This window comes from Mustela nivalis (genome assembly GCF_964662115.1).
Source record: "Mustela nivalis genome assembly, chromosome: 1".
NCBI classification, from domain to species: Eukaryota; Metazoa; Chordata; class Mammalia; order Carnivora; family Mustelidae; genus Mustela; species Mustela nivalis.
In genome coordinates this window covers 200499469-200524067 of record NC_139020.1, presented here as the reverse complement: position 1 = coordinate 200524067, position 24599 = coordinate 200499469, and the positions used below count along the sequence as shown (strand labels likewise).

At 46.2% G+C, this 24599-nt stretch overlaps 1 protein-coding gene across 5 annotated transcripts in view; it reads left to right on the top strand.

Annotated features, from left to right (window-relative positions):
* LARS2 (leucyl-tRNA synthetase 2, mitochondrial) overlaps nt 1–24599 on the top strand; it is a 149298-nt gene that overhangs the window by 38516 nt on the left and 86183 nt on the right. For all 5 annotated transcript variants that reach the window (XR_014304559.1, XM_082705644.1, XM_082705645.1 and 2 more), the window contains exon 6: nt 13506–13595. Coding sequence is in view for 4 of the 5 variants with exons in the window: in XM_082705644.1 (XP_082561770.1) it covers nt 13506–13595 (90 nt within the window). In the remaining variant the exon portion in view is untranslated. The remainder of the gene's footprint in view (nt 1–13505; nt 13596–24599) is intronic.

Here is a 24599-nt window from a genome sequence, read left to right as displayed (position 1 = left end):
GAAACTCTAATGACTTCAGTGTTAGATCTTTTGTTATCATCTCATATGTCCCTGAGACTCTGTTCTTTTTTTTTCTTTTTGAGGCTCTGTTCATTTGTCTCAGTCTGTTTTCTCTCGTTTGTTCAGATTAGAAAAATTCTATTGTACTGTCTTCAAGTTCACTGATTCTTTCCTCTTTCTCCCTCCATTCTGCTGGGAGCCTATCCTTTAAGCTTTTTATTTCAGTCATTTTGTTTTCTAGTTCTAAAATTTATATTTGGTTCTTCTTATAACTTCTCTTTCTTTGTAGAGACTTTCTGTTTTTTCATTTGTTTCAAATATGTTTATAATTTCCCATTGAAGATTTCTTATAATAGCTGCTTTAAATCCTTGTAAGATAATTTTGACAGTCTGGTCATTATGGTGTTGCCATATGTCAATTGTCTTTTCTCACTCAGTTTGAGATCTTCCTGGTTATTGGTGTGGCTAATGATTTTTTATTGAAATATGGACATTTGGAGAATTCTTTTAAGACTTTAGATTTTATTTAAACCTTACATATTAGCAGGGATTCCCTGGTACTTCTCCAGTGAGTAAAAGAGGGCACTGCCTCTGTACTTATATGTAAATGTAGGATCTCCAGGTGGCCATAATCAACACCCCGGGAATGGAGGGCCCCCTTGTTACAGCTGGGCAGGGGTAGGAGCAGAGACTCCCCACTGATATTGCCCTGATTGACAAAAGGGACATTGTTACTGTCTCCATGTGGATGCCACCAGCACCATGGAGGGGTGGCCCTGTTACCACAGAGCAGGGACAGACTTCGTGACTCCTCTGACACTATACTATCAGGGAGAGGGAGGGGCACTTTATTAGTGCTGGTTGGGGTAGAAGTCCAGATACCCCCTGTGGTCTCTACTGTCACCACCAAGGAGGAGTGCTTGTTAATGTCCATAAGGATAGCAGATCTAGCTCTCCATTGACTTCCTCTGACACCACCCTGGTGCAGAGTTTGAGTTGCCTTGCTATAGCCTCCCAAGGTTATAAGTCTAGGCTTTCCACTAAGTCTTTGCTGGTGGGGGTGGGCTGCCATTTTTTCTGTGATGCTGGCCAGAGTAGAGCAGTTGTCTAGATTTTCTTTCTTGCTAGGCTGTCCCTTCCCTGGAATTCTAGCTAGAGAAAGCAGGCTTTTCTTTTTTCTTTCCTTCTTTTTTTTAATTTTTGATTTTTAAAAAATTTTGGTCTGTACACCTTAACATTTCTGGGTTACTGGCTTAATTAGCTGCCAATTCCAGGACCTACGGGTCATCAAGAAAATCCATGGGACTCATCACTGTTTCATTCCTCAGGTGCTAAGGTCTTTAACCGCTTTGCCTTCTCTTTTTCATTTTTCAGACTCTTACATTGGTTTTATATATAGAATGACCAGGGTTTTTAGTTGTACCAGTGAAAAGAATAGGGAATAGTTTATCTATGCCATTGTCCCAGAAGAAGACGGAATGAATATTTAAAAATCCTCCCCACCTTCCGTGAGATTCTGATCCGTGCTTCCTTGCTCCTCGCCATTCCCTTAAGAATCATTGGACTAAAAGATACTCAAAATAATTTTCTATACTTTTTTCTAAGTTTAGAGTTTATTTCTCAGTCTGTGTCATATGTGACAGGCTTGGAGCCGCGGCAGGTTTCCACTACTCATTCCTTATGGAGCTTGCAGGCAGCAGAACAGCTCATTTTGTGCACTGCTGTCACTGTTTTGCATCCGTGGAATTGATGAATTGCTGTTTCCTCTTCCTCTGGATCTATGCCCACGTCTAACAAATAGCCCTCATATTATTTAGGAGGCCTGGAGAACTCGTGTCTCAGAATACCTTTCAGACGACTCTGTCCTGTGAATCCTGAAATTTTCAAAAATGTTGCAGATAAAATTAATGTTCTTTTGTTCCAGAAAAATGGGAAAATTGTAGGAGAGCTGGCGTGGCTCGGAGAGTTGAAATCCTGGCATCTGCCCAAGTAGACTGATACAAATTGCAATTCAGACCCATTAGTCTCATCTGTCGTTTAATGGAGGGTTTTCTGTTCCCAACTGTCTAGTTAGAAAAGCTGTCTGTATTGTTAGACGGCCGTGATGAAACCCTTGTCAGCTGGCAAAGAACAATTACCAAGAAATTAAGCAAATTGCTGTCTCTCGTCCGATTATGGATAGTTGTCAGAGTCTTGTGTAGTTTGTGGCGGGAGACAGCTTTCACGTTCCCATAAAAATGAGGGTGCTTGGAAAAGAATGGTCAAGAAAATTGCAAGAAGAGGAGCTCACTGATCAAGCTGATTTCAGTTCAGAAAGACAACGTGAGCTGTCGTGAAAACTGCAAAGACCACGATTTCCCTTCCATTAATACTCATTCTCTAAATTGGCCTCAAGAGCACGTCAAACACTAGCATTTCAAATTAGGTGAGAATTTAGCTGTAGCCCTAGATTTGAAAAACCAGACTTTCAAGAATAAAACGCGTGCTATGTAAAAGAACAGTGCCTAGCGTTTGTCATTTTCAGTGTTTATGAAATGCTCATTTTCATTCTAAAGTTAGACCCGAGATGAAGGAACATAATTACATAAAAATGAGCTCTTAGACAAATGTTAGGTTCATGATTAATTAATTGCCCTGATATTAATAACACCCATTCCCTCGACTCTGCAGAGGGGGAGAACAGGGAAGGTAAAGCAGACCAGAGGCAGAAACTTGGCAAAGGTAGAATTTAATAGGTGGTTGAAGGGAGAGGGATGCAAGGAAGTGGCCAGGGAGGCTGAGAAGCCTGGGCGGTGGGAGTCTCAGGGAATAGTAGCCTGGGAAGGAGGAGGGTACCCCTAGCCAGGCCTGTTGATGGAAAGGTGCACATGAGGGGAAATGAAGCAGAACCTAGCGGTAAGGACAGGTGTGGAGCCCATACTGCCCCGGGAGTTAGGGTGGATGGTGGATTACCTCTCTTTCCCCCTCAGTCAGATGGGAATAAGTAGGGCAGTGGTGGGGTTGACAGTTCAGGGAAACTTCAGAGAAAGGAAGACAGAACACGAGATGGCCCACTGTAGGTGGCCTTAATCTTCTTAATGATGCCACCAAGCCAGTGCTAATACATAGCTGGTACCCAGACAATGTCTGTGGAATGATTCAGTGAGGAAACGAACAAATAGAACCTTGACTTGGGTAGAAAATTCATCCTTTCTGCTCCCCTGTACCACCATTTTCTATCGCTCTAGCCAGTTAGTGAGTCCCTTAGAATAAGGACTGCGTAGTAGACCCTCAGAGGATGTTTTTCCGTTGGTGGATCAAATGGGGGGAAGCATAGAATTCAGAACCAACCTTATAGCAGGAAGCTGAGAAACTGATGTCAGTGGATTTGAGAGGTTGGGGTTATCATTTGTTTTTGATAATCAAAACATTTATCAAAAGAATGATCATTGGTTTAGTTGTAGAAGTTGCTAATGGAGGTAAATGTGGTTCTTTCTTTGCCTTTGGAAGTTTGGAGGCTCTGCATACAAATGTCTTAGAGCCCTTAGTATGGTATGAATTGGGGCAGTAATTCTCAGATGAACCCATATTTGGCAAAATTTAGTAACAATAAACTGGATTATGGTTCTAAGAAAAAACATAACACTTAAAAAAAAAAGATTTTATTCATTTATTTGACAGAGATCACAAGTAGGCAGAGAGGCAGGCAGAGAGAGTAGAGAAGCAGGCTCCCCGCTGAGCAGAGAACCTGACGCGGGGCTCAATCCCAGGACCCTGGGATCATTACCTGACCCGAAAGCAGAGGCTTTAACCCACTGACCCACCAGGTGTCCTGAAACATAACACCTTTTTTTTTTTTTTTTTGTATGAAGTCAAATATCTCTTGTTTATTTTTCATGAAACGTAACACTTTTAAAGAAAGCCTGTTATTTTTTTAAGTAAGATTTTATTTATTTATTTATTTGAGACAGAGTGAGAGAGTGCAAGAGCATGAACAAGGGAAGGGGCAGAGGGAGAGGGAGAACAGCTCCCTTCTCAGCAAGGAGGCGGATGCAGGGCTTGATCCCAGAACCCTGGGATCATGACCTGAAGCCAGAGTCAGATGCCCAACTGGCTGAGCCACCCAGGAGCCCTGAAAGCCTGTTATGTTTTCAAAATTAGCAAAGGCTCTGTCTCAGGGCTTTCTTTAAAATATATATATATAGTGAGGGGCACCTGGGTGGCTCAGTGGGTTAAAGCCTCTGCCTTCGGCTCAGGTCATGATCCCAGGGTCCTGGAATCGAGCCCCACATCAGTCTCTCCGCTCAGCAGGGAACCTGCTTCCCTTCCTCTCTCTCTGCCTGCCTCTCTGCCTGCTTGTGATCTCTGTCTGTCAAATAAATAAAATATTTAAAAAAAAAAATATATATATATATAGTGACACTTGACTGCCTGAATTTTGGTATATTTGTTGCTTTAATGAAGATTTATTGAGTACCTGCTGTGAACCAGTCCTGAGCCGGACAGTGTTGGAAAGACAAGCTGACCCTCACCCTCTTCAGATAACCTTGATCCTCACAACAGTTTCCATATGAGGAAAGTGAGGCCCATGGAGATGAGCCATTTGTCCAGGGTCCCCTGCGAGTCCAGAGCAGGACCACGGACAGAGTCCAGTGCTCAGTGCCCCCCCACCCCTCCCAACCCCCCCCCACCCCCCCACCCCACCCCCGGTCTTTGGCCTGCTATCCGTTGCCTTCTGCCTGCCCTCAGGAGCTGTCTGCCTATCTGGGAAGGTGAACAAAACGTGGGGACTCAAATCACAGGGGCAAAAAGTCTGTGTTAGGTCCTAAAAGAAAAACACGTACTCAGCAGTCCAGGCTGAGTCAGGCGGGAATGTGGAGCACTGGGCCTCCCTGTCATTCCCCCGTGGCCTGGGGAGCAGACCAGGGGAGAGGAGTTTGTGGGGAGGGAAGATTCTGGGTGATTCGGGGACACCCTCAGGGCTCCACCTTCTCATCTTCATGCTGAACATTTGCCAAGTGTGTTACCTGCATTTTTCAAATTTAGCCTTTGCGTCCATCCCAGGATTTGGCCCAATTAGTGACCAGACCACAGAGTCAGCATTTGTCACTTAACAGTTTCTATGGAATAGCAATCCAGGCCTGGCTCAGCGGGGTGCCCCAGCACAGGGTCCCTGGTAAGGCTGTCACCAAGGCAGACGTCTCGTCAAGCACTGTCGAACCGTAGGCAGATTCCAAGTAATAATGTGGTCACTATGAAACCAGGAAAGTTACAAGAACTGTTTATGATGTTAAGAACATCACTCATGCTCAGTGCCATCCTGAGGCAACCCAGTGTGTCTTTCTATTTTGCCTTTTTTTCCCCTGATAAGCTTTATTTTTTCTTTATATAACTGAAACCATAAAATAGTCGATTTTGTATGAAATATGGCACTAAACCTTATACAGTGTTTATATAAGTAAAGGGTATGGATTTTAAGCCATTTCATTCATTCTTGCTTTAGTGCACATACTCACATGAAAAAGACAACTGTGTAAACCTTTGTCACACCAGTTCACGTATATGTGGTGTGTGTTTGGTACACGCAGCTCTCCCTGCTTGGAAAACACCCATCATTCACGTCTTTAAAAAAACAAGTCCAGGTGACTTTGAGAGGAGGAAATCACTTACAGAGGTGCAGATCCCAAATCACTCAGACCCACGTTTGGATCCTAACTGTGCCTAACTAAGCCTGGCCAGGCGACCTTAAACAAGTGACCCCGAGGCTCAGGTCTCTGGTTGTAAGATGATGATGTATTCATTCCGCAGCCACTTACTAAACATCCGTCCAGGTAGTGTTCTAAGCACTCGGAATGTATCAGCAGGAGGAAGAAAGACAGAACCCTTTCTTTCACGGAGGAACCTTGAAACCAGCACACTAGGAGTGGAGAGGTGGGGGGAGACAGAGGTAGGCAAAACCATAATAAATAAGTAAATGAAAAAGTACGTTAGTCGTGAGTGCTATGGAAAGGAAAGAAGGCTGACCAGGGTAAGGGCAGACAGGAGGATGGTGAGGGGAGGTGGTGTAAGTTGCCGTTTCAGACAGGAAGCTCAAGCTCACGTTTGATAACCAGAGTAACTGACTTCCCAGGATCATAATAAGGACTAAGTGAAATGCTTCTGAAGGGCCAAAACCAAGTCCAGCCCTTGGTCAGGTGTCTGGGAAATGCTCATTATCATTATGTCTGCTGCTGTTGTTTTTGCTAAAAGCATATTCACCCCGGCTGGCGTTCCTTTCTGGAGCCGGGCTCCAGCTCCTTCCTTCTGCTTGATTTACCCAGACCTCCTGGGAGCTCATGCTTGAGTCAGTCCAGGCGCAGCCAGGCAAGCCGCAGTGTACTTCTCAAGGTGCTGTTTCATTCCCTGGGACCTGGGTTCCAGGGTCCCTTCTGCACCCTGCCCCCCGCGCGAGCTGGGCAGCCTTGGGCACTGCCCCCCGCACTCCCCCGCCCCCCCCCCGCCAGGGCCAAATGCAGGTTCCTTGTGTGTAAAGCAGTGTGCACAGCACCTGCCTCCACAGAGCTGCTGTGGGGAGTGAGATGAGGGGGAGGGAGGAGCAGTGTAGGAGCACAGAACCGGGTACAGACATGTCCCGTCACCTGCTAAGGAAGACTCCCGGCCAGGGCGGTGCTACACCATCTGCTTCCACTTTCTCTGCACCCCCCCAGCCCCCGCCCGAAGTCCCCTTTAGGGGCATCCAGCTGAAAATTGAGACATCTTCATCCTCACCCTCTTCCCCTGCAGCCTCGGGAGGGCCAGCCCACCCTCCGCAGTTTTCTGCAGCCTCCGCTCCAGGAAGCATTCCTCCTCTGGGCAGAGAAAGGAGCTGTCAGAAAATCTGGTGTTTTTTTAAGCAGCTGACCACAGAGCGTAGGTAGTTACCCAGTCAGGTTGCTGTGCGTGTTCTTAGGTGGGTTTCAAGTGCTTATTTCTTACTGTTTCCTGACTGTGTTCGTCTTGGCAAGACAGACCGCAAGGGCGAGGACTCCGTGTGAGAATGGAATGAGTCGGTGCTGGGAGGGATGGGCAGTTGGGCCGCCTGGTGGAGAGAGTCCTCTCAGCCCGGGGAGCCAGGCCCCTGTTAGAAATGACGTATTGACTCAGTTGTGCTCTTGGCTTCTCTCGAAGCCAAAGCCCACTGAGTTCTGTGAAGACGCAAGCAGGACTGGTTGCTGCCACTGATGCAGATCTGGTAGGGAGATGTATTGGGGAGGAAACTCTTTGCAGTGGTTCTCAACCCCGGCTGCTGGTGACATTTCCGGGGGCGGGGTGAGACCCAGGCACCAGGAACTTCTACAGCTCGGCTCCAAGGTGCCACCAAGTTTGAGAGCCAGTGCTAAGTTTAGAGGACTTAGCATGGGGGTGGCCGTTAATGTCCCATTCCGGCAGATTTTCTCCCTCTTCTTTCTTCCAGCACAGCAGGTGCACGGAGCTGTGGACTGGAACCTTGAACCAGCCCTAGTGAGGAACATCTGACGCAGCCTGGATTTTTTTTTTTTCTGTCTCCAGCTGCACAACTTGAATCTTGAGGTTGGCTTCTCTGTCCTTTGAGCTATGTTATGTTTTCAGAGCCCCTTCCGTCTGGGATTGGAGAACCTGAGATGGAATAAAAGACAAGGTCATTACCTTACGTTTCCTTTGGATCCGATGCTTTAAGGAACAAATGACAAAAATGCACGGTACAGAAGATCAGGATTTTTTTTTTTTTTTAAAGATTTTATCTATTCACTTGACAGACAGAGACCACAAGCAGGCAGAGAGGCAGGCAGAGAGAGAGAGAGAGAGGAGGAAGCAGGCCCCCGGCCCAGCAGAGAGCCCGATGCGGGACCCGATCCCAGGACCCTGAGATCACGACCCGAGCTGAAGGCAGAGGCCCAACCTACTGAGCCACCCAGGCGCCCCAGAAGATCAGTTTTTTAAAAAGAGACCAAGCTCCTCTCTCCTCTGTGTCTAGTCTTCATTGTTTTGAAGGCAGGAGGCTCACGGCGAGACCGGGGAGCGGTGGCAGATGTCTTGCCGCTGGAAACGGACACTTGGCGATTGCTCACCTTTCTGACCGTGTTTATCTCCCAGTGTGCGGGGCTACCCAACGGCTGCCTTACTGAACGTGTGGTCTCCGGTGGTTGTTTTATTGTGTTTAACCCTGTTAACGAACCTGAATATGGCGAGGTTGTCAGGCAAATTAAACACATGGTGGCTTTGAGTGATGGTAGCTGCTCTGTGATCTGGGACCAGTCTCTGTCAGAGATGCCAGGGAACCAAGGAACAAAAAAGACCCCGCTAAATCCTGCCAGAGCAGAGAGGCGTTGGGGAGGTGACTGACCTGGCTCTCCCTGCCTGGGTGTGTGCATGTCAGCGGGGGAGGGTACACCAGAGGCGACAGACAGAACAGCCTTGTGTGGAGGTCCCCATCTGGAACATGTGTTTGGTCTTTCCCTCATAAACACCGTCTCTTGGTAATGAGGCCAGTATTTGGGAAGGGATAGTGATCCTAAGTGACCATGAGTTAGGTCCTTGGTCTCCCTTTCACCTTGTCCCAGTGGCCCGCCTTGGAGTGTGTGACAAGGAACCCGGCCTCCCTGCTCCGTGGCACACTGTGGGCCCAGCCAAGGGAAGTCATCCAGTGACCCCTCCTATGGGGCTAGCATGTCCTCTGTATACATTATTTTGTCCTTACAACACCCACCCAGATCGGCTTTGTTACCCCAGTTTTCTAGATAGGGACACTTGGCTAGGGCCACAAAGCTGACAATGATGTGAGGACTTGAACTTGAGTCAGTTGGCCCCAAAGTGGAATATCTTTACCGTAGATCATGCTCTCCGCAGAGTTTTCGTGGACTGAGGAGCGTGAGCCTGATGAGGTACCCAGAAGGGGACCGACTGCCCCGATTTCTTCCTTCACAGCCCAGATGCTGTTTCTTTCAGGGACGGTAAAGTTGGCTCATCCTCCTTAGACTTCGTCATGGCCAAATCAGTGTGCAGCGGGAACCCCTGGCAAGGCTGGCTCAGCCATGAACTTGAGCGGTCGGTGAGGTCTGAATGGTGGGCCTCAAAGGATGACGTGTTGAGCCTCACGTGTGTTCTGAGGGAGCTCACCTTCTGTGTTGGGCTCCATGTTTGGCTGTGAATGTGCAGAATATTTTTAATGTGAAAAACCTGGCACTGTAAAATGTAGAATTGCAGGGTGGAGGCATGGCGCTAGTTGAGATCCCAGATTCATAAATTTAGCCTCTTGACAGCTCGGTTGTGCTTTCTGGAGTTCCGGGGGGTATAAAAGCCGACACCTTCCCGTAGATCTCTGTAGCATTCGGCTGAATTGCTGTTGCTCTCAGAGCTATAACTTTGAATTGCTTGGTTTTGTTTTAAAAAACAAGCTGACAGCAACGTGGGCGTTGGCTTATTTGGAAAGCAGGGGACTGAAAAGGGATTTGGAAGACAGTACCCATCCTTAGCTTGATTCCTCTGGTGGTCTCCTGAAGAGGACTTACCAGGTTGGCACTACGCCACAGCTCGTGGACAGCTGTGGGCAATGGAGCCACAGACACAGGGCTCCACCGTGGGGTCACAGGCAGGGCTGAGCCTGGAGGATTCCAACAGATGCTATTGAAACTCTGAACCCCACATCGCATCGGGGCTCCCTGCTCAGTGGGGAGCCTGCTTTTCCTTCTCCCTCTGCTGTTCCCCCTGCTTCTGCTCTCTCTCTGACAAATAGATAAAAATCTTTTAAAAAGAAACTCAAAAAAATCAAAGCCCTTCAAGCAGGGTTTCTCCCCTTGCCACTAGTGACGTTTGGGGCTAGATAGTTTTCTGGTCTAGGGGCTGTCCTGTGCACTGTGGTGTAGCGCCACCACTATGTAGTGACAGATGTCTCCTGGCATTACAGATGTTCCAGGGGAGAGGACGTTCTGCGTGTTGAGAACCCTTTTCTTAGGGAAAGGAGGGAAGAAGGGCCAGTAACATCTTTGTGCGTGCCGACCCCCTCCCCCCACCACCACTGAAGACCTTTGTCCGCAGGGCTGGGTTTGGAGGAAATAGTTCCCCAGACACAGAATTTCTAGTCACTTGATGAAAGTTGCAACTTTTAAGCGGGTTAATCCCAGAAAGATATCTTTGCTGGTTTGTACTGAGTGGAGGCATCAGAATACCAGAAATAGCTATTTTGGTTTGGGGGAGTTTTTTCAAAGTTAGCAAATCAAGAGAGGTTCCAGGAGGGTTCTATGACATTTTCATGGAATGCATTTCTGAGCAGTGTCGGCCTGGGACCACGTTTGTGGTTCTTGTAGGACTGGCCCCTGGGGAGCCTGGTGATGTCTGCTCTGGCATCTCTTCATGGGTGCAGTGGGTAGGACTAAGGGTGCTGGCTGGGCCCTGTGTGCAGCAGATGGGAGGAGAGGGGCAGGGGGCCAGGTTCTGTCCTCAGGGCATCCCTTGCTCCCATCACCTACCCCCTCCCGTCTTCCCCCTCCCACCCCCCACCCCCGCCGGGCAGGCCACTGCAGTCTGCAGGCAGGTGAATGAGCAGACATGGAAATCAAACCCTCAGGAGTGGATAATGGTGCTCAGGGCAGTGGTTTTCAAACTATGCTCTTTTAGCAGCTGACATTACTTTTTCTTCAAACAATACATGCAGAAACCCCATGTAAATAAAGTGGGTCAGAGCCACGTTTGAGGCCAGAGTGCAAGATGGGGACCCACGGTCCTCCAACCCTCTCCTCCCCTCGCTTCCGAGGAGAAGGCACTTTGCATTATACGTCTGACTGAAAGTAGGCTAATGCTTGGTTGGGTAACGATCTTTTCCTTTTTCTTTTTTTCCTGACTGGATCTTTTTTTTTTTTTCCTATTTTAGGTTAAAGTGGTTTTCAAAACCATAAACCAAGATGGAGATAATAATGCTGTTCCATTGTGGTTTAATTTTTCTTTCAATAGAGAGGCAGATTCAAGGGCTGAGAACAGATGCACATACATACATAGAGAATATATGTATTCTAATATAATATATTAGGTACATAGTATATATAACATTGCATATTATAGTAATATATGATATAATATAGAATAATTATATAAGTAAATATATAATTAAATGTTATATATTTAGTATATGTTTTATATATTTATTATAAGATATATAAATAAAATATATAATATACAATATATTTTACATTATATTACTTATAACTAAATATATAGAAAAATATATGTAACAGTTGTCATGATTTTGGTCATATTTGCTTCACGTGTTTCCTTAAACTTATAACAGATGAGAATTTTAAACGACATTCACAATAACAAGGTCTGGGGAATATTTTTACCCAATTCCCCTTACCCACCCCTCACACACCACTGCCCCCGTTTTCATATTATGAACCGATGTTATTTGAACTTAATTTTTGAAACCTATGGGAGGGATACCAATTTGATTCAACATGCAAGCATTCTTTTTTTTTTTTTTTAACTTAAAAATTTAATTAGTTTGGGGCACCTGGGTGGCTCAGTGGGTTAAAGCCTCTGCCTTCAGCTCAGGTCAGGATCCCAGGGTCCTGGGATCCAGCCCCACATCCGGCTCTCTGTTCTGCAGGGAGCCTGCTTCCTCCTCTCCCTCTCTCTGCCTGTCTTTCTGCCTACTTGTGATCTCTGTCTATCTAATAAATAAATAAAATCTTTTAAAAAAATTTAATTAGTTAACATATAACCACATGCAAGCATATTTATATCCATTTTGATTTCAAGGGCTTCTCAGCCTGAGCAAAATGAAACATACAGAGAATAGCTCCTGCCCTGGGTTTTGTTAGAAAATGGGAGTTCTTAATTGGCCTCTCTGGAAAACTAGGGAAAATGAGTTCTGTGGCATCCTGCAAGGGCTGGGGGTGGTCAGGTAGCTGGTAGAGAAGAGATAAGGACATCTCAGAAGGTGAACTTGGGGGCACCTCAGTGGCTCAGTCAAGCTTCTGCCGTCGGCTCAGATCATGATCATGTCCCATGTCAGGCTCCCTGCTCCATGGGGCGTCTGCTTTCTCCCTCTCCCACTCCCCTTGCTTGTGTTCCCTCTCTTGCTGTCTCTCTCTCTTTCTCTCTCTCTGTGTCAAATAAATAAAATCTTTAAAAAAAAAAAAAAAAGGTGAACTTGGAGGTTTGGGGAAATAAACCCACCCATTGTGTGCTGGTCCCGTTCTTGAGTTGGCAAAGTGTCGGTACATGACCCCCCTGCAGACCTGGGATCCTGGGACCTTGGAAGCTGTGTCATGGGCCTCTCAGCTCTGGCATGGGGGACAGCTCCCATGGGAGCCACGCTGTTAGACTGGCGGGTTTTTCACTACCTGCTTTGCAACAGGAGGAGTGGAGCCAGTGAGCAAAGTTGAATTCCTTGTTTTCTTGGCGTTTGCTCTGCTGTTTTTACAAAATAGCATATCAAAGGACCCAAGAATCTTACATAAGAAAAATAGCCCATTGGGGGCCCCAGTTTATCTGACACCTTGCCCAGTTCCTGTCCCGCTTGCCCTCCTGTCCTGGGTTTCAACCCTGTCTCTTCATTCATTCGTCTGAAGAAAGACTGGGTTGTTTGCACTTTCGATAGAAATACGCCTTATATCCATAGTCTTTTCCACATGGAACCATATAGAATGGTCCCTGCCCTACGATCATTTCGATATTAGCTGGTTTTTTAATTTTAGTTTCTTTTATTTTTTAAAAGATTTTATTTGTTTATATTAGCTGGGTTTTTTTTTTTTTTTTTTTGACATTAAGGACCACTAGAGAAGTATGACAGTGTACAGGTTTTATGCTTACTTGACTTTATCAACTTAGAGATTGGTTCTTCAGTAGCTTGTTTTTAAACATTCTATAGTAAATGCGTTTTTGGGACAGGAAACGTATTTTCGGAACCTTAGATTTAGGCTTGGAAATGCAAGCCAGGTGATTTTCCGCTAAGTTTAAATTTTAATAATGATTTTAATGGGTCTTCCTAACCAGGCAACAGCCTGATTCACCTAATGGAATAAATGGAATATAAATAAGTCTAAAAGAGCTTCCAGGGCCCAGTGACATGTAGAAACACGAGATTTGCTTTCAAATGATGTTTTCAAATGTCCTGCGGAAACGGGCAAATAAACTCCTCTTGAATTTTGTGATTGCTTTCAAAACGAACTACATTTGTGAATTAACATCACGATCCCCAAAATGCCCAGTTTCATACAGTGTCATTCACCTGTTACTTGCATGGCCCCGGGGAGAGGTGTGCAGAAGACGGTGAGTTTCTCATCATTAAACTGACCGTGGGAAAGGTAGGGGTGGCATTTCAGTAATAGCGTTCTTCCCAGAATGAATTGCTTCTTCCCTCACTTTACGAATTGCCAATAGAGGTTGGTAAATATTTTTGCAGTGGGATTGCTTTTTAAAATTGAATCACAAGGCCCATGCATACGTTGGTGATGGGGGGAGGGGGAATGGGGACAGTGGCCTCTGAGTAATTTTTCCCCCTTCTTTGGCAGGAAATAACTACATGTTTACCAGATTACTACAAATGGACTCAGTACCTCTTTATTAAGCTCTATGAAGCTGGGCTGGCCTATCAGAAGGAGGTAAGTTAAAAGTCACCTGCACTGTACAATTTTTTTAAAAATCTCAGTCTTATTAGAGCATGTCCTGGTTAACCAAGCTACAAACCCTGCACAGAAGCAGTAGAAATGAACCCTCCCTCAAGTTCATGAATTCAGTCATGGCAGACCCAGAAAGTAACTACTGCCTGGCTGAGTTTGGTGCCTCCAGGGCAGTCCCAGGGCTTCTGTCACCCTTGAATTCCACCACCAGGTGTGCCCATCCTGACATCAGGGAGGGAGCAGAGGAAGAGAGGAAGTTTCTCTAAGTCCAGGTGTGCTACCTCTGTCAGCTGTGCGCAGCCTGAGTAACTTGACTCCAGGAATTGTGTTTTCTCATCTACTAAATGGGTGGTACCATCTCCCTTGCATGGCCTGGGGGAAGATTTGAGATGCTATTGAAAGAACAGCTCTCACAGCTGTGCCTGGGTGGCTCAGTCGGTTAGGCATCTGCCTTCGGCTCTGGTCATAATCTCAGGGTCCTGGGATCGAGCCCCACAGGGCTCAGCGGGGTGTCTCCTTCCCCCTCTGCCACTGTGATCTCTCTTGCTCTCACTCTCTCTCCAATAAATAAATAACATCTTCTTTTTAAAAAAAAAAGAAAGAACAGCTATTGTAGTCCTTACATCTAGTGGTCTCCCAAGAAATGGAGGTGCCTATTTTGGCAGGGGCTCAGTAATGGCCAATAAGCCTTAGGTGGAGAGAGAGGAGGGAAGGAGTATCATAGCGTGGCCAGGGACTGCACTGTGAGGTGTAAAAGCCATGAGCAGCGTGTGGTTGTTGATATTTAAATTTAAAGTAATTCAGATGAAGTAATATGAATAACTCTGGTCCTCAGTCACACCAGCCCCATTCATGTGCTAGTAAGCTAGCATTGGACAGTGCAGATACGGAACATTTCCATCGTAACAGAATAGTGACCTGCCAGCAGCACTGATCTAGAAAATTCAGAAGTAACAAATAGAAAATCCATTGCACCTTTATGCTGAAGACATTCTCCTTTGACCAGTGGGATTTAAAGAATTACATTTGCTTTTCTGTGGTGATATCACACGGCTTGGTCTTGCCATGAACAGGCTTCCATAGTCATTGTGGTTTAAGCTGAAAAATGTTTAGAATCGGGCGTCCAGGAGACTTAGTCGGTTGCCTCAGTCAGTTGAGCTCAGGACCCTTGAGTTGATCCCAGGGTCCTGGGATCAAGCCCCGAGTTAGGCTCCCTGCTTGGCAGGGAGTCTGCTTCTCCCTCTATCCCTCCCCGCACCCCTGTTCATTCTCTTTCTCTCTCTCAAATAAATAAACAAAATCTTTAAAAGAAAATTATAATCACTGTGGAGACAAATGCAGAAGGCTCGATTTGAATTTCACAATAAAACCAAAATTTCACAAAAACCAAAAACCTTGACAACACAAAAATCATATGGCTGATCAAAATCAGAGGGTGAAATGGGGAAGAAAAGGAGAGGCAAGTGTGAGGCAATCCCTTTCATAACAACGCGGCAGAGGTGAAGAGCTAGAGGGGTACATCTGTTTTGTTTTAATAGTTAGAAAGGTAGCCATTAAGGCTCAAGGTAAGAAAGACCCCCCAAACTAGAAGAGGGGTCAGGGGTGGAAGGGGTGCTGTATGATCAGGCTGAATATTTCCTGTTCCATGGCAGAAGGTTAGTAAAACTGTCTAAAGGTAATATGCCAAAATCAAAGTGTGATTTACTAAAGTTACAGTGGTAAACACCAAGAGAACAGGCAGAAGCTGCTCCAGGTGGAGGCATATTTTAATAACCATTCCAGATTATTTTTGAATGTTCTTTCTTGATACTACACCAAAACTCAGCAAGGGGTGGTTTTTCAATGTTAGTTGCGGTAGTAAATCTGAAACATCAATGAACTTTCATATTCTGCTACATTGAAATGCATTGGTCTGTCTTGCACTTTGAATGGATTTTTTTTTCTTTTTTTTTTTTTACCCATGCCTCATCTTGTAATATCGTGCATCGGTCCCTTGGAAAATCCCCGTCTAGTGAGTTATGCAGATCTTCCAAATGTTGCCATATTTCATCTCAGAATACCATCAGAAGAGTTTTTAAGTGGTGGGAAGCTGTGAAGTTCATGGTGGGTGGATGCAAGTTTTTTAAAATTCTGATTTTTTTTTTTTTCACTTCAAAGTTCAAATTTCATCACTGGAAACAGAAACCATCAGTTGTTTCCCTCAGAGCAGCGGGCTCACATTGTTTATTTCTGCGAACGTGTTTTTGCCATGTTCCTGAGTCTCAATCACCATAGTCAATCATCAGCCATCCTGTCACATAATATCATAGTTACATGAAAAAACTGATCATAAAAAAAACTGGCCAATCCGCTCACCACTCAAATAGGCCCATTTGTGCTTTCTCTCGAGACAACTGTCCCAGTGTGGCAACACGTAGGCCTACGTCCCATTTCATCACAGAAAATACAACGAGGATGTGTGCTCAAGTGTTAAGATGTAAGCACACAAACACGTTTTATTGCCTCGTCAAGCACATTATCACTGAAGCTGACCTTTTTTCCCCCTTTCTCCCGGAAGTGCACAGTGGTCAAGAATCCGGTGTCCCCTTGTAGGGTCCGGCGCCACCACCTCGCTTCATGCTGAGGGCCGATGGGCTCACCCACCATCTCTTTTGAATTCTCGGTGCAGATGTGAACACAAGGAAAAAGGCCAACAACGTCTTATTATTATAATGAAGAGTTTTGACCTACAGACCCCTTGAAAGGGCCTCAGGGAACCCCAGAGGTCACACTTTGAGAACCACTGTACAAAGTAATCAACACCTACCCCTGTGCCCTGCTCCTTCCTTTAAACTAAGAATATTAATATGTGGGTTATTTAAAATACATTGCTGTTGAGTTGATTTTATTTTTTCGGAGGAAGACCCGAGTCCCCATTAGCATTTGGGGGTGAATTAATTGAGAATTTGGTGGAATTGGAACATACTGATGTCCCACTCCTGTAGACCTCCCTGGGTCAGTTTAGTTTCTTAAAACACTAGCCATTCCTGGGCCCAGAGCCCCCTCAAGTGGGCAGTGGTGAGAGACCAGAACATCTGTTCGGAGCTCCTGCCCACAGTAGACCTTTTTATCTCGCAGTAGACCTTTTTATATTGTTAAAATGTAGTTTCCAAAAATTACAGACCTGGTTCCCGCCCCGATACAAAATGAACATGCATCAGAGGTTTTTTTTTTTTAAAGATTTTATTTATTTATTTGACAGAGAGAAATCACAAGTAGATGGAGAGGCAGGCAGAGAGAGAGAGAGAAAGGGAAGCAGGCTCCCTGCTGAGCAGAGAGCCCGATGCGGGACTCGATCCCAGGACCCTGAGATCATGACCTGAGCCGAAGGCAGCGGCTTAACCCACTGAGCCACCCAGGCGCCCTGCATCAGAGGTTTTATCCACCTTATTGTTAGTGGGGAAACCAGTCATATGTTAAGACTGGTTCAAAGTGAGATTTCGAGAACAGAGATTTGTAGAGTCAGAGGAACACTGAAATGAACCTGCTAATAGAATCCAAGCCACCTAATGTCCTACAAGGCCATAAGCCTAATTTGGGGAGCATCCTTCACTATGAAATAAATCACGTGCATTTTCACTGGATGGGAGCCGTTGGCATTATTCTCAGGTGGAAACCATTTGCACCGGAATGAGTTTTCTGTAAGTTAACCTCTCCCCTTGTACCCGGGCCGGGTTGTAAAACAACTTAAATCATAGTAAATAAGAAGTCAAACCAAGGTACCAGCCTCTAGAAAATCAGATCATCCCTGGGGCGTGTGGGCCCGCTGGACCACCCCAGCCTATGTGGAAAGGATACTACTTCCTGGTCCCTTTTGTCTATTTCTGAGATCTGACTAATATTTCTTTTTTTTTTTTTTTAAAGATTTTATTTATTTATTTGACAGACAGAGATCACAAGTAGGTAGAGAGAGAGGAGGAAGCAGGCTCCCCGCCAAACAGCCCGATGTGGGGCTCGATCCCAGGACCCCAAGATCATGACCCGAGCCGAAGGCAGAGGCCTCAACCCACTGAGCCACCCAGGCGCCCACTGACTAATATTTCTTAAAAGCATTATTCAGCAGTTTGAAGGGAAAGGATAGGAAGGGAATGAGTGGAAAATTATCAACAGATTTCAGTGCTGATCTGGTGGCCCGACAGGCTCATTTCCAGAAGAGCAGCCCTGGCTCCAATAATTATATCCAGAAGGGGCTTCCACACTGGCATCACCCATGGGTCCAGGCAGAGGGAGGGAGATACCAGGAGCTGTGTTATGTTGCCCAGGTGACAGGATGACCTCAGATCCGAGGGAGACATGAAAGCAGAGGGCGCTCTGCGGGGAAACTGCAGGGAAGGGTAAACGGTGGGTGGAACAGTTTAAGCAGGTGTCTCAGGTTATCCAATGTTCCCTCACTGCAGTGGTGTGGTTAGTTTACTTTCTATACTTCTACATCTCCCTCTGCCTGCTCCTCCCCCTGCTTGTGCTTTGCTCGCTCTCTCTCTCTGGCAAATAAATAAATCAATAAAATCTTCAAAAAACAATTAAGATTTTATATGCATGGGATGTTGAAATTATGGGGCACATTGACTTAATAGTGTAAGCATTTCTGGCACGGAACCCTTGCGTGTGCTGTGTAATACTCCTTCACTGGATTTTATTCTTTGTAGCTATTTATTGAAACAATTTTTGAATACACTGAAGATTTATGGTAGTATTCCTATACATAGGACACTTGCTTCTCTGTCTCCGCCCTTGGGGTTTGTTCCCGGTACCTCTCCCAGCACGTCAAACCCAGATAGGAAACTGAACCTTGTCACTCTTGGGTTGGATCCAAAGCCAATCATACGCAGCATCTTAGGAGCTAAGTAACTTTTTTAAAGACAGAAGGGATTCTGGGAGAGGGTCTCATGGCATGGACACAGCCTCCTGCTGGCTCCAGATGTCTCTCTCCTCCTCACCTCGCACCCCTCCCCCAAGTGCATCCCCTTGGGGAACACAATTCAGTTTCCCCCACTGACAGCTTCTCTCTTAGGAACAACTTGTATTCATTTCCTATTGTTGCTGCTGTAACAAATGACCACAAACGGGGTCTTCTAAAAACAACACAAGTTGATCGTCTTATAGTTCCAGAGGTCGGAAGTCCATGAAATGGGTCTCCCTGGGATAAAAAGATGCCAGTAGGGCTAGCCTCCTTCTGGAGACTCTAGAGGAGAATGGGATTGCTTGCCTTTTCCAGCTTCTGGAAACTACCTGCTTTCCTTGACTTCTGACCCCACTTCCCTCTCCCACCCTCAGTCTTCAAGCCAGAGCCTTTGCAGAGACTGCAAGAGAGATCTTGCAGTCTCTCTGCCCTGTGCATCCACCGTCCCACCTCCTTCTGACTCCCCTGCCTCCCCCTTTCTCTTCCAAGAGTCTTTGACATGACTTTGGGGCCACCTGGATAATCCAGGCTGATCTCTCCAATCTCGAGATCCTTCATTTGATCATATCGTCCAAGACCCTTCCGCCATGGAGGTAACATATTCACCAGTTTCAGGGACTGGGATGTGGACATCTTTGGGGTGTGATTGTTCTGCCTGCCATAAGCCTCTTCTCCCTGATTCCCTGAGGATTAACCAAATCGGTGCTTTTGAAGAACCTGGAGTGCCTGGCACACAGTTGGTGCTCAATAAATGCCTGCCTGAGCATGCCCGTGGAGTTACCTGGAGTCGTGGTTTGGTGAAATTGGAAAAAAACTCCTAAAGCTTCCCGGCTAATTCTAAGGCACCCCATCCACAGCCAGGTATTAGGGAAGAATAAGGTAGCTTATTCTCTGGATTTGATTTAGAAAGGTAGTGGTCTTGTGGCTAGTTGTTGCCTGAAAGGTGTTTGGTGTATTAATTTTTTTTGGAGTCCACCTAGCCGTGATCTTAAGAAAAAAATCCCAGGGGCGCCTAGGTGGCTCCGTGGGTTAAAGCCTCTGCCTTTGGCTCAGGGCACGGTCCCAGGCTCCTGGGATCAAGCCCCGCATTGGGTTCTCTGCTCAGCAGGGAGCCTGCTTTCTCCTCTCTCTCTGCCTGCTTCTCTGGCTACTTCGGATCTCCATCTGTCAAATAAATAAAATCTTAAAAAAAAAAAAAAAAAGAAGGAAAGAAATAAATCCCAAATAGAAGGCAGAAATGCACACTTGGTATGTTTGAAGATCTGCATTAGCCCTATGCAAGGTATTATATTTCATGTAGGTCTCCTTTTTATTGGGTAGCTATTTCCAGATTGGCTTTAAAACATAAAATGAATCGATGCCAGTTGGTATTCCGCTCACACGGTTTATTGCAAAATACAAACTTTTGAAATTAACATCAGGAAGTTAACTGACTCTAGAAAGACTGCAGGTAACATTCTCTGCAAAGCAATTTAAGCCAAAAATAACCCACCTATTAATAATGCCTTTCCTCTAACAGCATTGTCATAACTTTTTTTTTAAAAAAATAGGAGATAGCCTTAACCCTTAAATTCAGTTCTGGCATAAGCTGTCTAAATGAACTTACATTTGGGGAGAGTATTTTAGCAAGGCATTACCAAACATAGCTGGAGTGTGGAAGTCTTTTGTCCGTGACTAGCGCCGTCTATCAAAATGCTCGTTTCCTTTGCAAAGGGCATCTCTTCTTGCTCTCACGAAACAAAAAGATTTTCAGCCAAAACTATGGTTATAAAGACGTACACTTGGCAGAATGTTAATTTCACTGCTCTGGTTTAAAAAAAAAAAAATGACGGAGAGGTAGTTCATGGGGAGGGTGCTGTGTTGTGCTTGAGCATTGGGAATTGTGGAAGCCACCCAATCTGTGAGTTTGCCGTTGGGCTCCTGCAGGATTTTCAGAGGCAGCTGGGGACGGAGCTAATGCACTCACCGAGTGAGCCAGGTTTGCAGCATCCGGGAGCAGGGAGCGCCGGCAGGGACCACACAGGGTGCGCACACCCTCAGCCTCTCCCGCTCTGCCCCCTGGTGGCGACGGCAGGCAGTAGCAGTAAATAACCGGTCGCCTTGGAAACCCTCCCCTCTGGACTCCCTCTAAACTCAGGCCCATCCAGGGTGGATGGGAGCAAGATGGATTTTGAGAGTTTGGTTTTCTAATAAGGTCTATGTGGTGTTCCTTAATGAGGCATGGTTTTGTCGGGAAAATAGCTAGTGGACCTTGAGAAAATCAGTACCCTAAAGCATCCTTCTGGAACCCGCAGCTGCCTCACAGAATACTGAGGAAAGGATAGGAGAGCCTGAGGTGATAAGCAGCAAGGGAAACGATGGAGGGTAGCCTGAGAGGCGTTGGCTAGGAGACAAAAGCATGGCAGTGGAAGGTGTCATCTAGAAGGGACCGGTGCCCTATATGAAGGGTGGGGCCCAGGGAAGGAAGGGGAGGAGGACCCACGTGAAAGGGGAGGCTGAGAGGAAGCAGGAGGTCTGGAACAGGAGGCTCACTGGGCCAGTCGGTGCCACACAGCGGCTGTGTCACAGAGAGAATTGATGAATGAGAATTCGAGAGGAAAACACCCTGAGAATCCCCAGTGGTGCCCATAGTCACCCACACCTCTGAGAACCTACAGGCCAAGAAGGGAAGCAGGGAGAGGGGACAGAGATGATGGGACACCCACCTCGTGGCCCTGGCTGATCGAGGTTTATGAGTGTGTCATGGGGCGCATTTCTAAAAAGCTTTCTGAAAGCGTCCCACGAATCACTCAAACAAACAAAAAATACAGATGCTGGTATTTAACCCTTGATCCACTGGGGAAATTCCCTTATTTGGAACGGCTCCTTCTGTGATGTTACCAGATGACTTATGTGAGCGAAGCAGTGGGCAGAACCTCACGGGGTTCAGTGTGTTTGCAGGTGTTTTCGTGGTTTCATGGATCGATTTAATCGGTGATTTAAGGTTGGTTTCGAAATACCGACACAGGCTGTGTTTTACCAATGAGCCTAGTTTACTGTAAGGGAGCACGGAGGTGGCTTTAATAGGTGTTGGCAAACAAAGGTCAACCAGGAAGGGGAAAGACATGACCGTAGTCAGTGACGTTGTCCAGAAACGAATATTAAATGTAGCAAGACTGTGCTTGAGTAGGAGTCAGGGTATCTGTCAAAGTCAGTGTTCAAGACGTAAAAATCCAGGAACACCAGATAAGAGAAGACCCTGGTTTCAAGGGAGGTTGCATGGTAGAGACTTTCATAAGAATGGAGACCTGAGAAAAGGGATTTGGGAAGCAGGTCCTGGGGGCCTCACGAGGCTGCACATGCTACATACCCAGAACCTCAGTGGCCCTGTATTTGGCACACCCACTGGATGAACCCCCTGAGGAGAGGCTGCACCTGAACCCTGCAGGTCTGGGGATGGGCTGGATTGGACCAGCCAGTGGTTTCTCCCAGCTGATGCATCTTTGATTTGAGATACTATTTCCCTTGGTCTTTTTCTCTCCCCCACCAAGACTTTTGGTGGGGGGTGGGGGGAGCAAAATTGGGTTTGTGTTTTGCTTTTATTTGTCTTTCGTTCAATGCCAGGGTTTTATTATAACGTGTAAACCTCTTTGGAGCACAGCTCCCTCATTGTATTTTGTAACCTGGAATCTGCGAGATGCCAGGCTGTGCCAGAAATGTTGATAAGAAAATAAAGTCCTATTTGTTTTTGTAATCTGCAGTGCTATTTGTTTCTCCCATATCCTCAAAGGTCTGTCTGTTGTCTGTCTGTCTTTCTTTCTTTCTTCCTTCCTTCATTCCTTTCTCCTCTATTTTATACAGTTTTAGTTGTACATCTTTTTTGGGGGGGATGGGGGCTCTTGAAAGACCTGTCAGTGTTCCTAAATAATACTTGGCCCTTTCATTTTCTCTTTCCTTTTCTTTCTTTTCTTTCTTTCTTTCTTTTTTTTTTTTAAGATTTTATTTATTTATTTGACACAGAGAGAGAGATCACAAGCAGGTGGAGAGAGAGGGGAAGCAGGCTCCCTGCTGAGCAGAGTTCGATGCAGGGCTTGATCTCAGGACCCTGAGACCATGACCTGAGCCAAAGGCAGAGGTTTAACCCACTTAACCCAGGTGCTCCTATTTTATTTTATTTTATTTTATTTTATTTTATTTTATTTATTTGACAAAGAGAGACACAGTGAGAGGGAACACAAGCAGGCAGAGAGAGAGGGAGAAGCAGGCTTCCCACCGAGCAGGGAGCCCGATGCGGGACTCGATCCCAGGATGCTGGGATCATAACCTGAGCCCAGGCAGACACTTAATGACTGAGCCACCCAGTCGTCCCTCCTATTTTATTTTTTAAAAAGATTTATCTATTTAAGAAAGAGAGGGAAATAATGAGTGGGGGAGGGGCAGAGGGAGAGAGGGAGTTCTCACGCACACTCCCCGCTGAGTACGAAGCCCTATCCTGAGATCATGACCTGAGCCGAAACCAAGAGTCAGCGCTCAACCAACTGAGCCACCTAGTCCTCCTTATCTTTTCATTTGAAGAGGTACTCCTGCCTGTAACCCCTCATCCGGGCAATGATAGTAGAGAAATAAGTCATCCTTAGTTTATTAACCCGAGGTTTTTAGATTTGGAGAGAGATTAGAGCTAGAGAAAGAGAGTGAGCTGAAGCAGGGGGAGCACAGGCAGAGGGAGAGGGAGAAGCAGGCTCCCTGCTAAACAAGGAGTTCGATGTGGGACTCAGTCCAGGACCCTGGGATCATGACCCGAGCTGAAGGCAGCTGCCCAACCCACCGAGCCACCCAGGTGCCCCACATCTAGGATACATATTTGTCTTAGATTTTGTCTCTCTGTATTTATGGATTCAAGGTTTTCAGGGACTGTGGAACAAGAGGGAAAAGATCATTCGGTGCAGACCTCGCCCACCCCCCGCCCCGCCTCTGTGCCTTGCAGGCTTCCGTTTTTCAGTGGCTACACTAGGTTTTAGTTGTAAAACTAACCCACAGATGGGTTAGTCTGTCTTCCACTCCTAGTTTTTAGATGTGTCTCTAGATCAGTCATGGTCTTGGCAGGAAATAAAGAACACACCCGAAAGCAGTTACTGAAGAAAAGGTGATGAAAAGACTGATTCCGTACAGAGTTTAGGGAAACCCACAAGCAGTGGTCAGGCACCTGGCGCTGGCCACAGAGGGAGGCCTTTGCCAGCCCAGTCTGAAGGCACCATTGTTGGAACTGGGAGAAGCAGAAGCAGAGGCCTGTGTGATGGAGGCTGCGTTGCCTTTGGGACCACCAGACACCACCGACCGGGAGGATGCCAAGGTGCCTCTCACCGTTGAGTGCAGGAGTAGGGCAGGTGGCCCGCTGAGCGCCGGTGTAGAGATCAGCTTCCCGAGGTGCAGACTGGGGTGGAAAGAGGATTTGGAGGGGCAAATGGGGGGAGGGGCAGAGGGAGAGAGAGAGAATCTTCAAGCAGACTCCCCGCTGAGCACAGAGCCCAACCTGGGGCTTGATCCCATGACCCCCAAGATAAGGACGTGAGCTGAAATAAAGATTCGGCCACTCAATTGACTGAGCCACCCAGGTGCCTCTTATTTTAAAAATTCTTCTATAAATAGGGAGTATCAAGTTAGAATATTTCAGTGCCTGGACAGATCTTCTTTGGATTCATTGTATTCATTTGTATTCATTGACACCTTTGTTCTAAGTTTTACCTTAATGTCATAGAATGAACATCAACAGCAAACCTACTTTTTTCAGTGACAGCAGAACTGAATGAGAATTCTGCACAGAAGCTTCATGATGGTTAAGACCATTATGGTTCAGTCAGTCGGACGCATCCATGGGGGTAGATTCCAGAATATTGCTGCCTTTCGGGGGTAGATACTGATTTGGGAGAAGTCACAGCAGAATTTTCTGGGATGCTAGGAATGTTCCATATCTTGATAATGAGCAATGATAAAAATTCGTTCAGTTGTACACTTCTGATTGATCCACGTTACTCTCTGTATGTTCTACCTTAATTTAAAAGGAGTTTTTA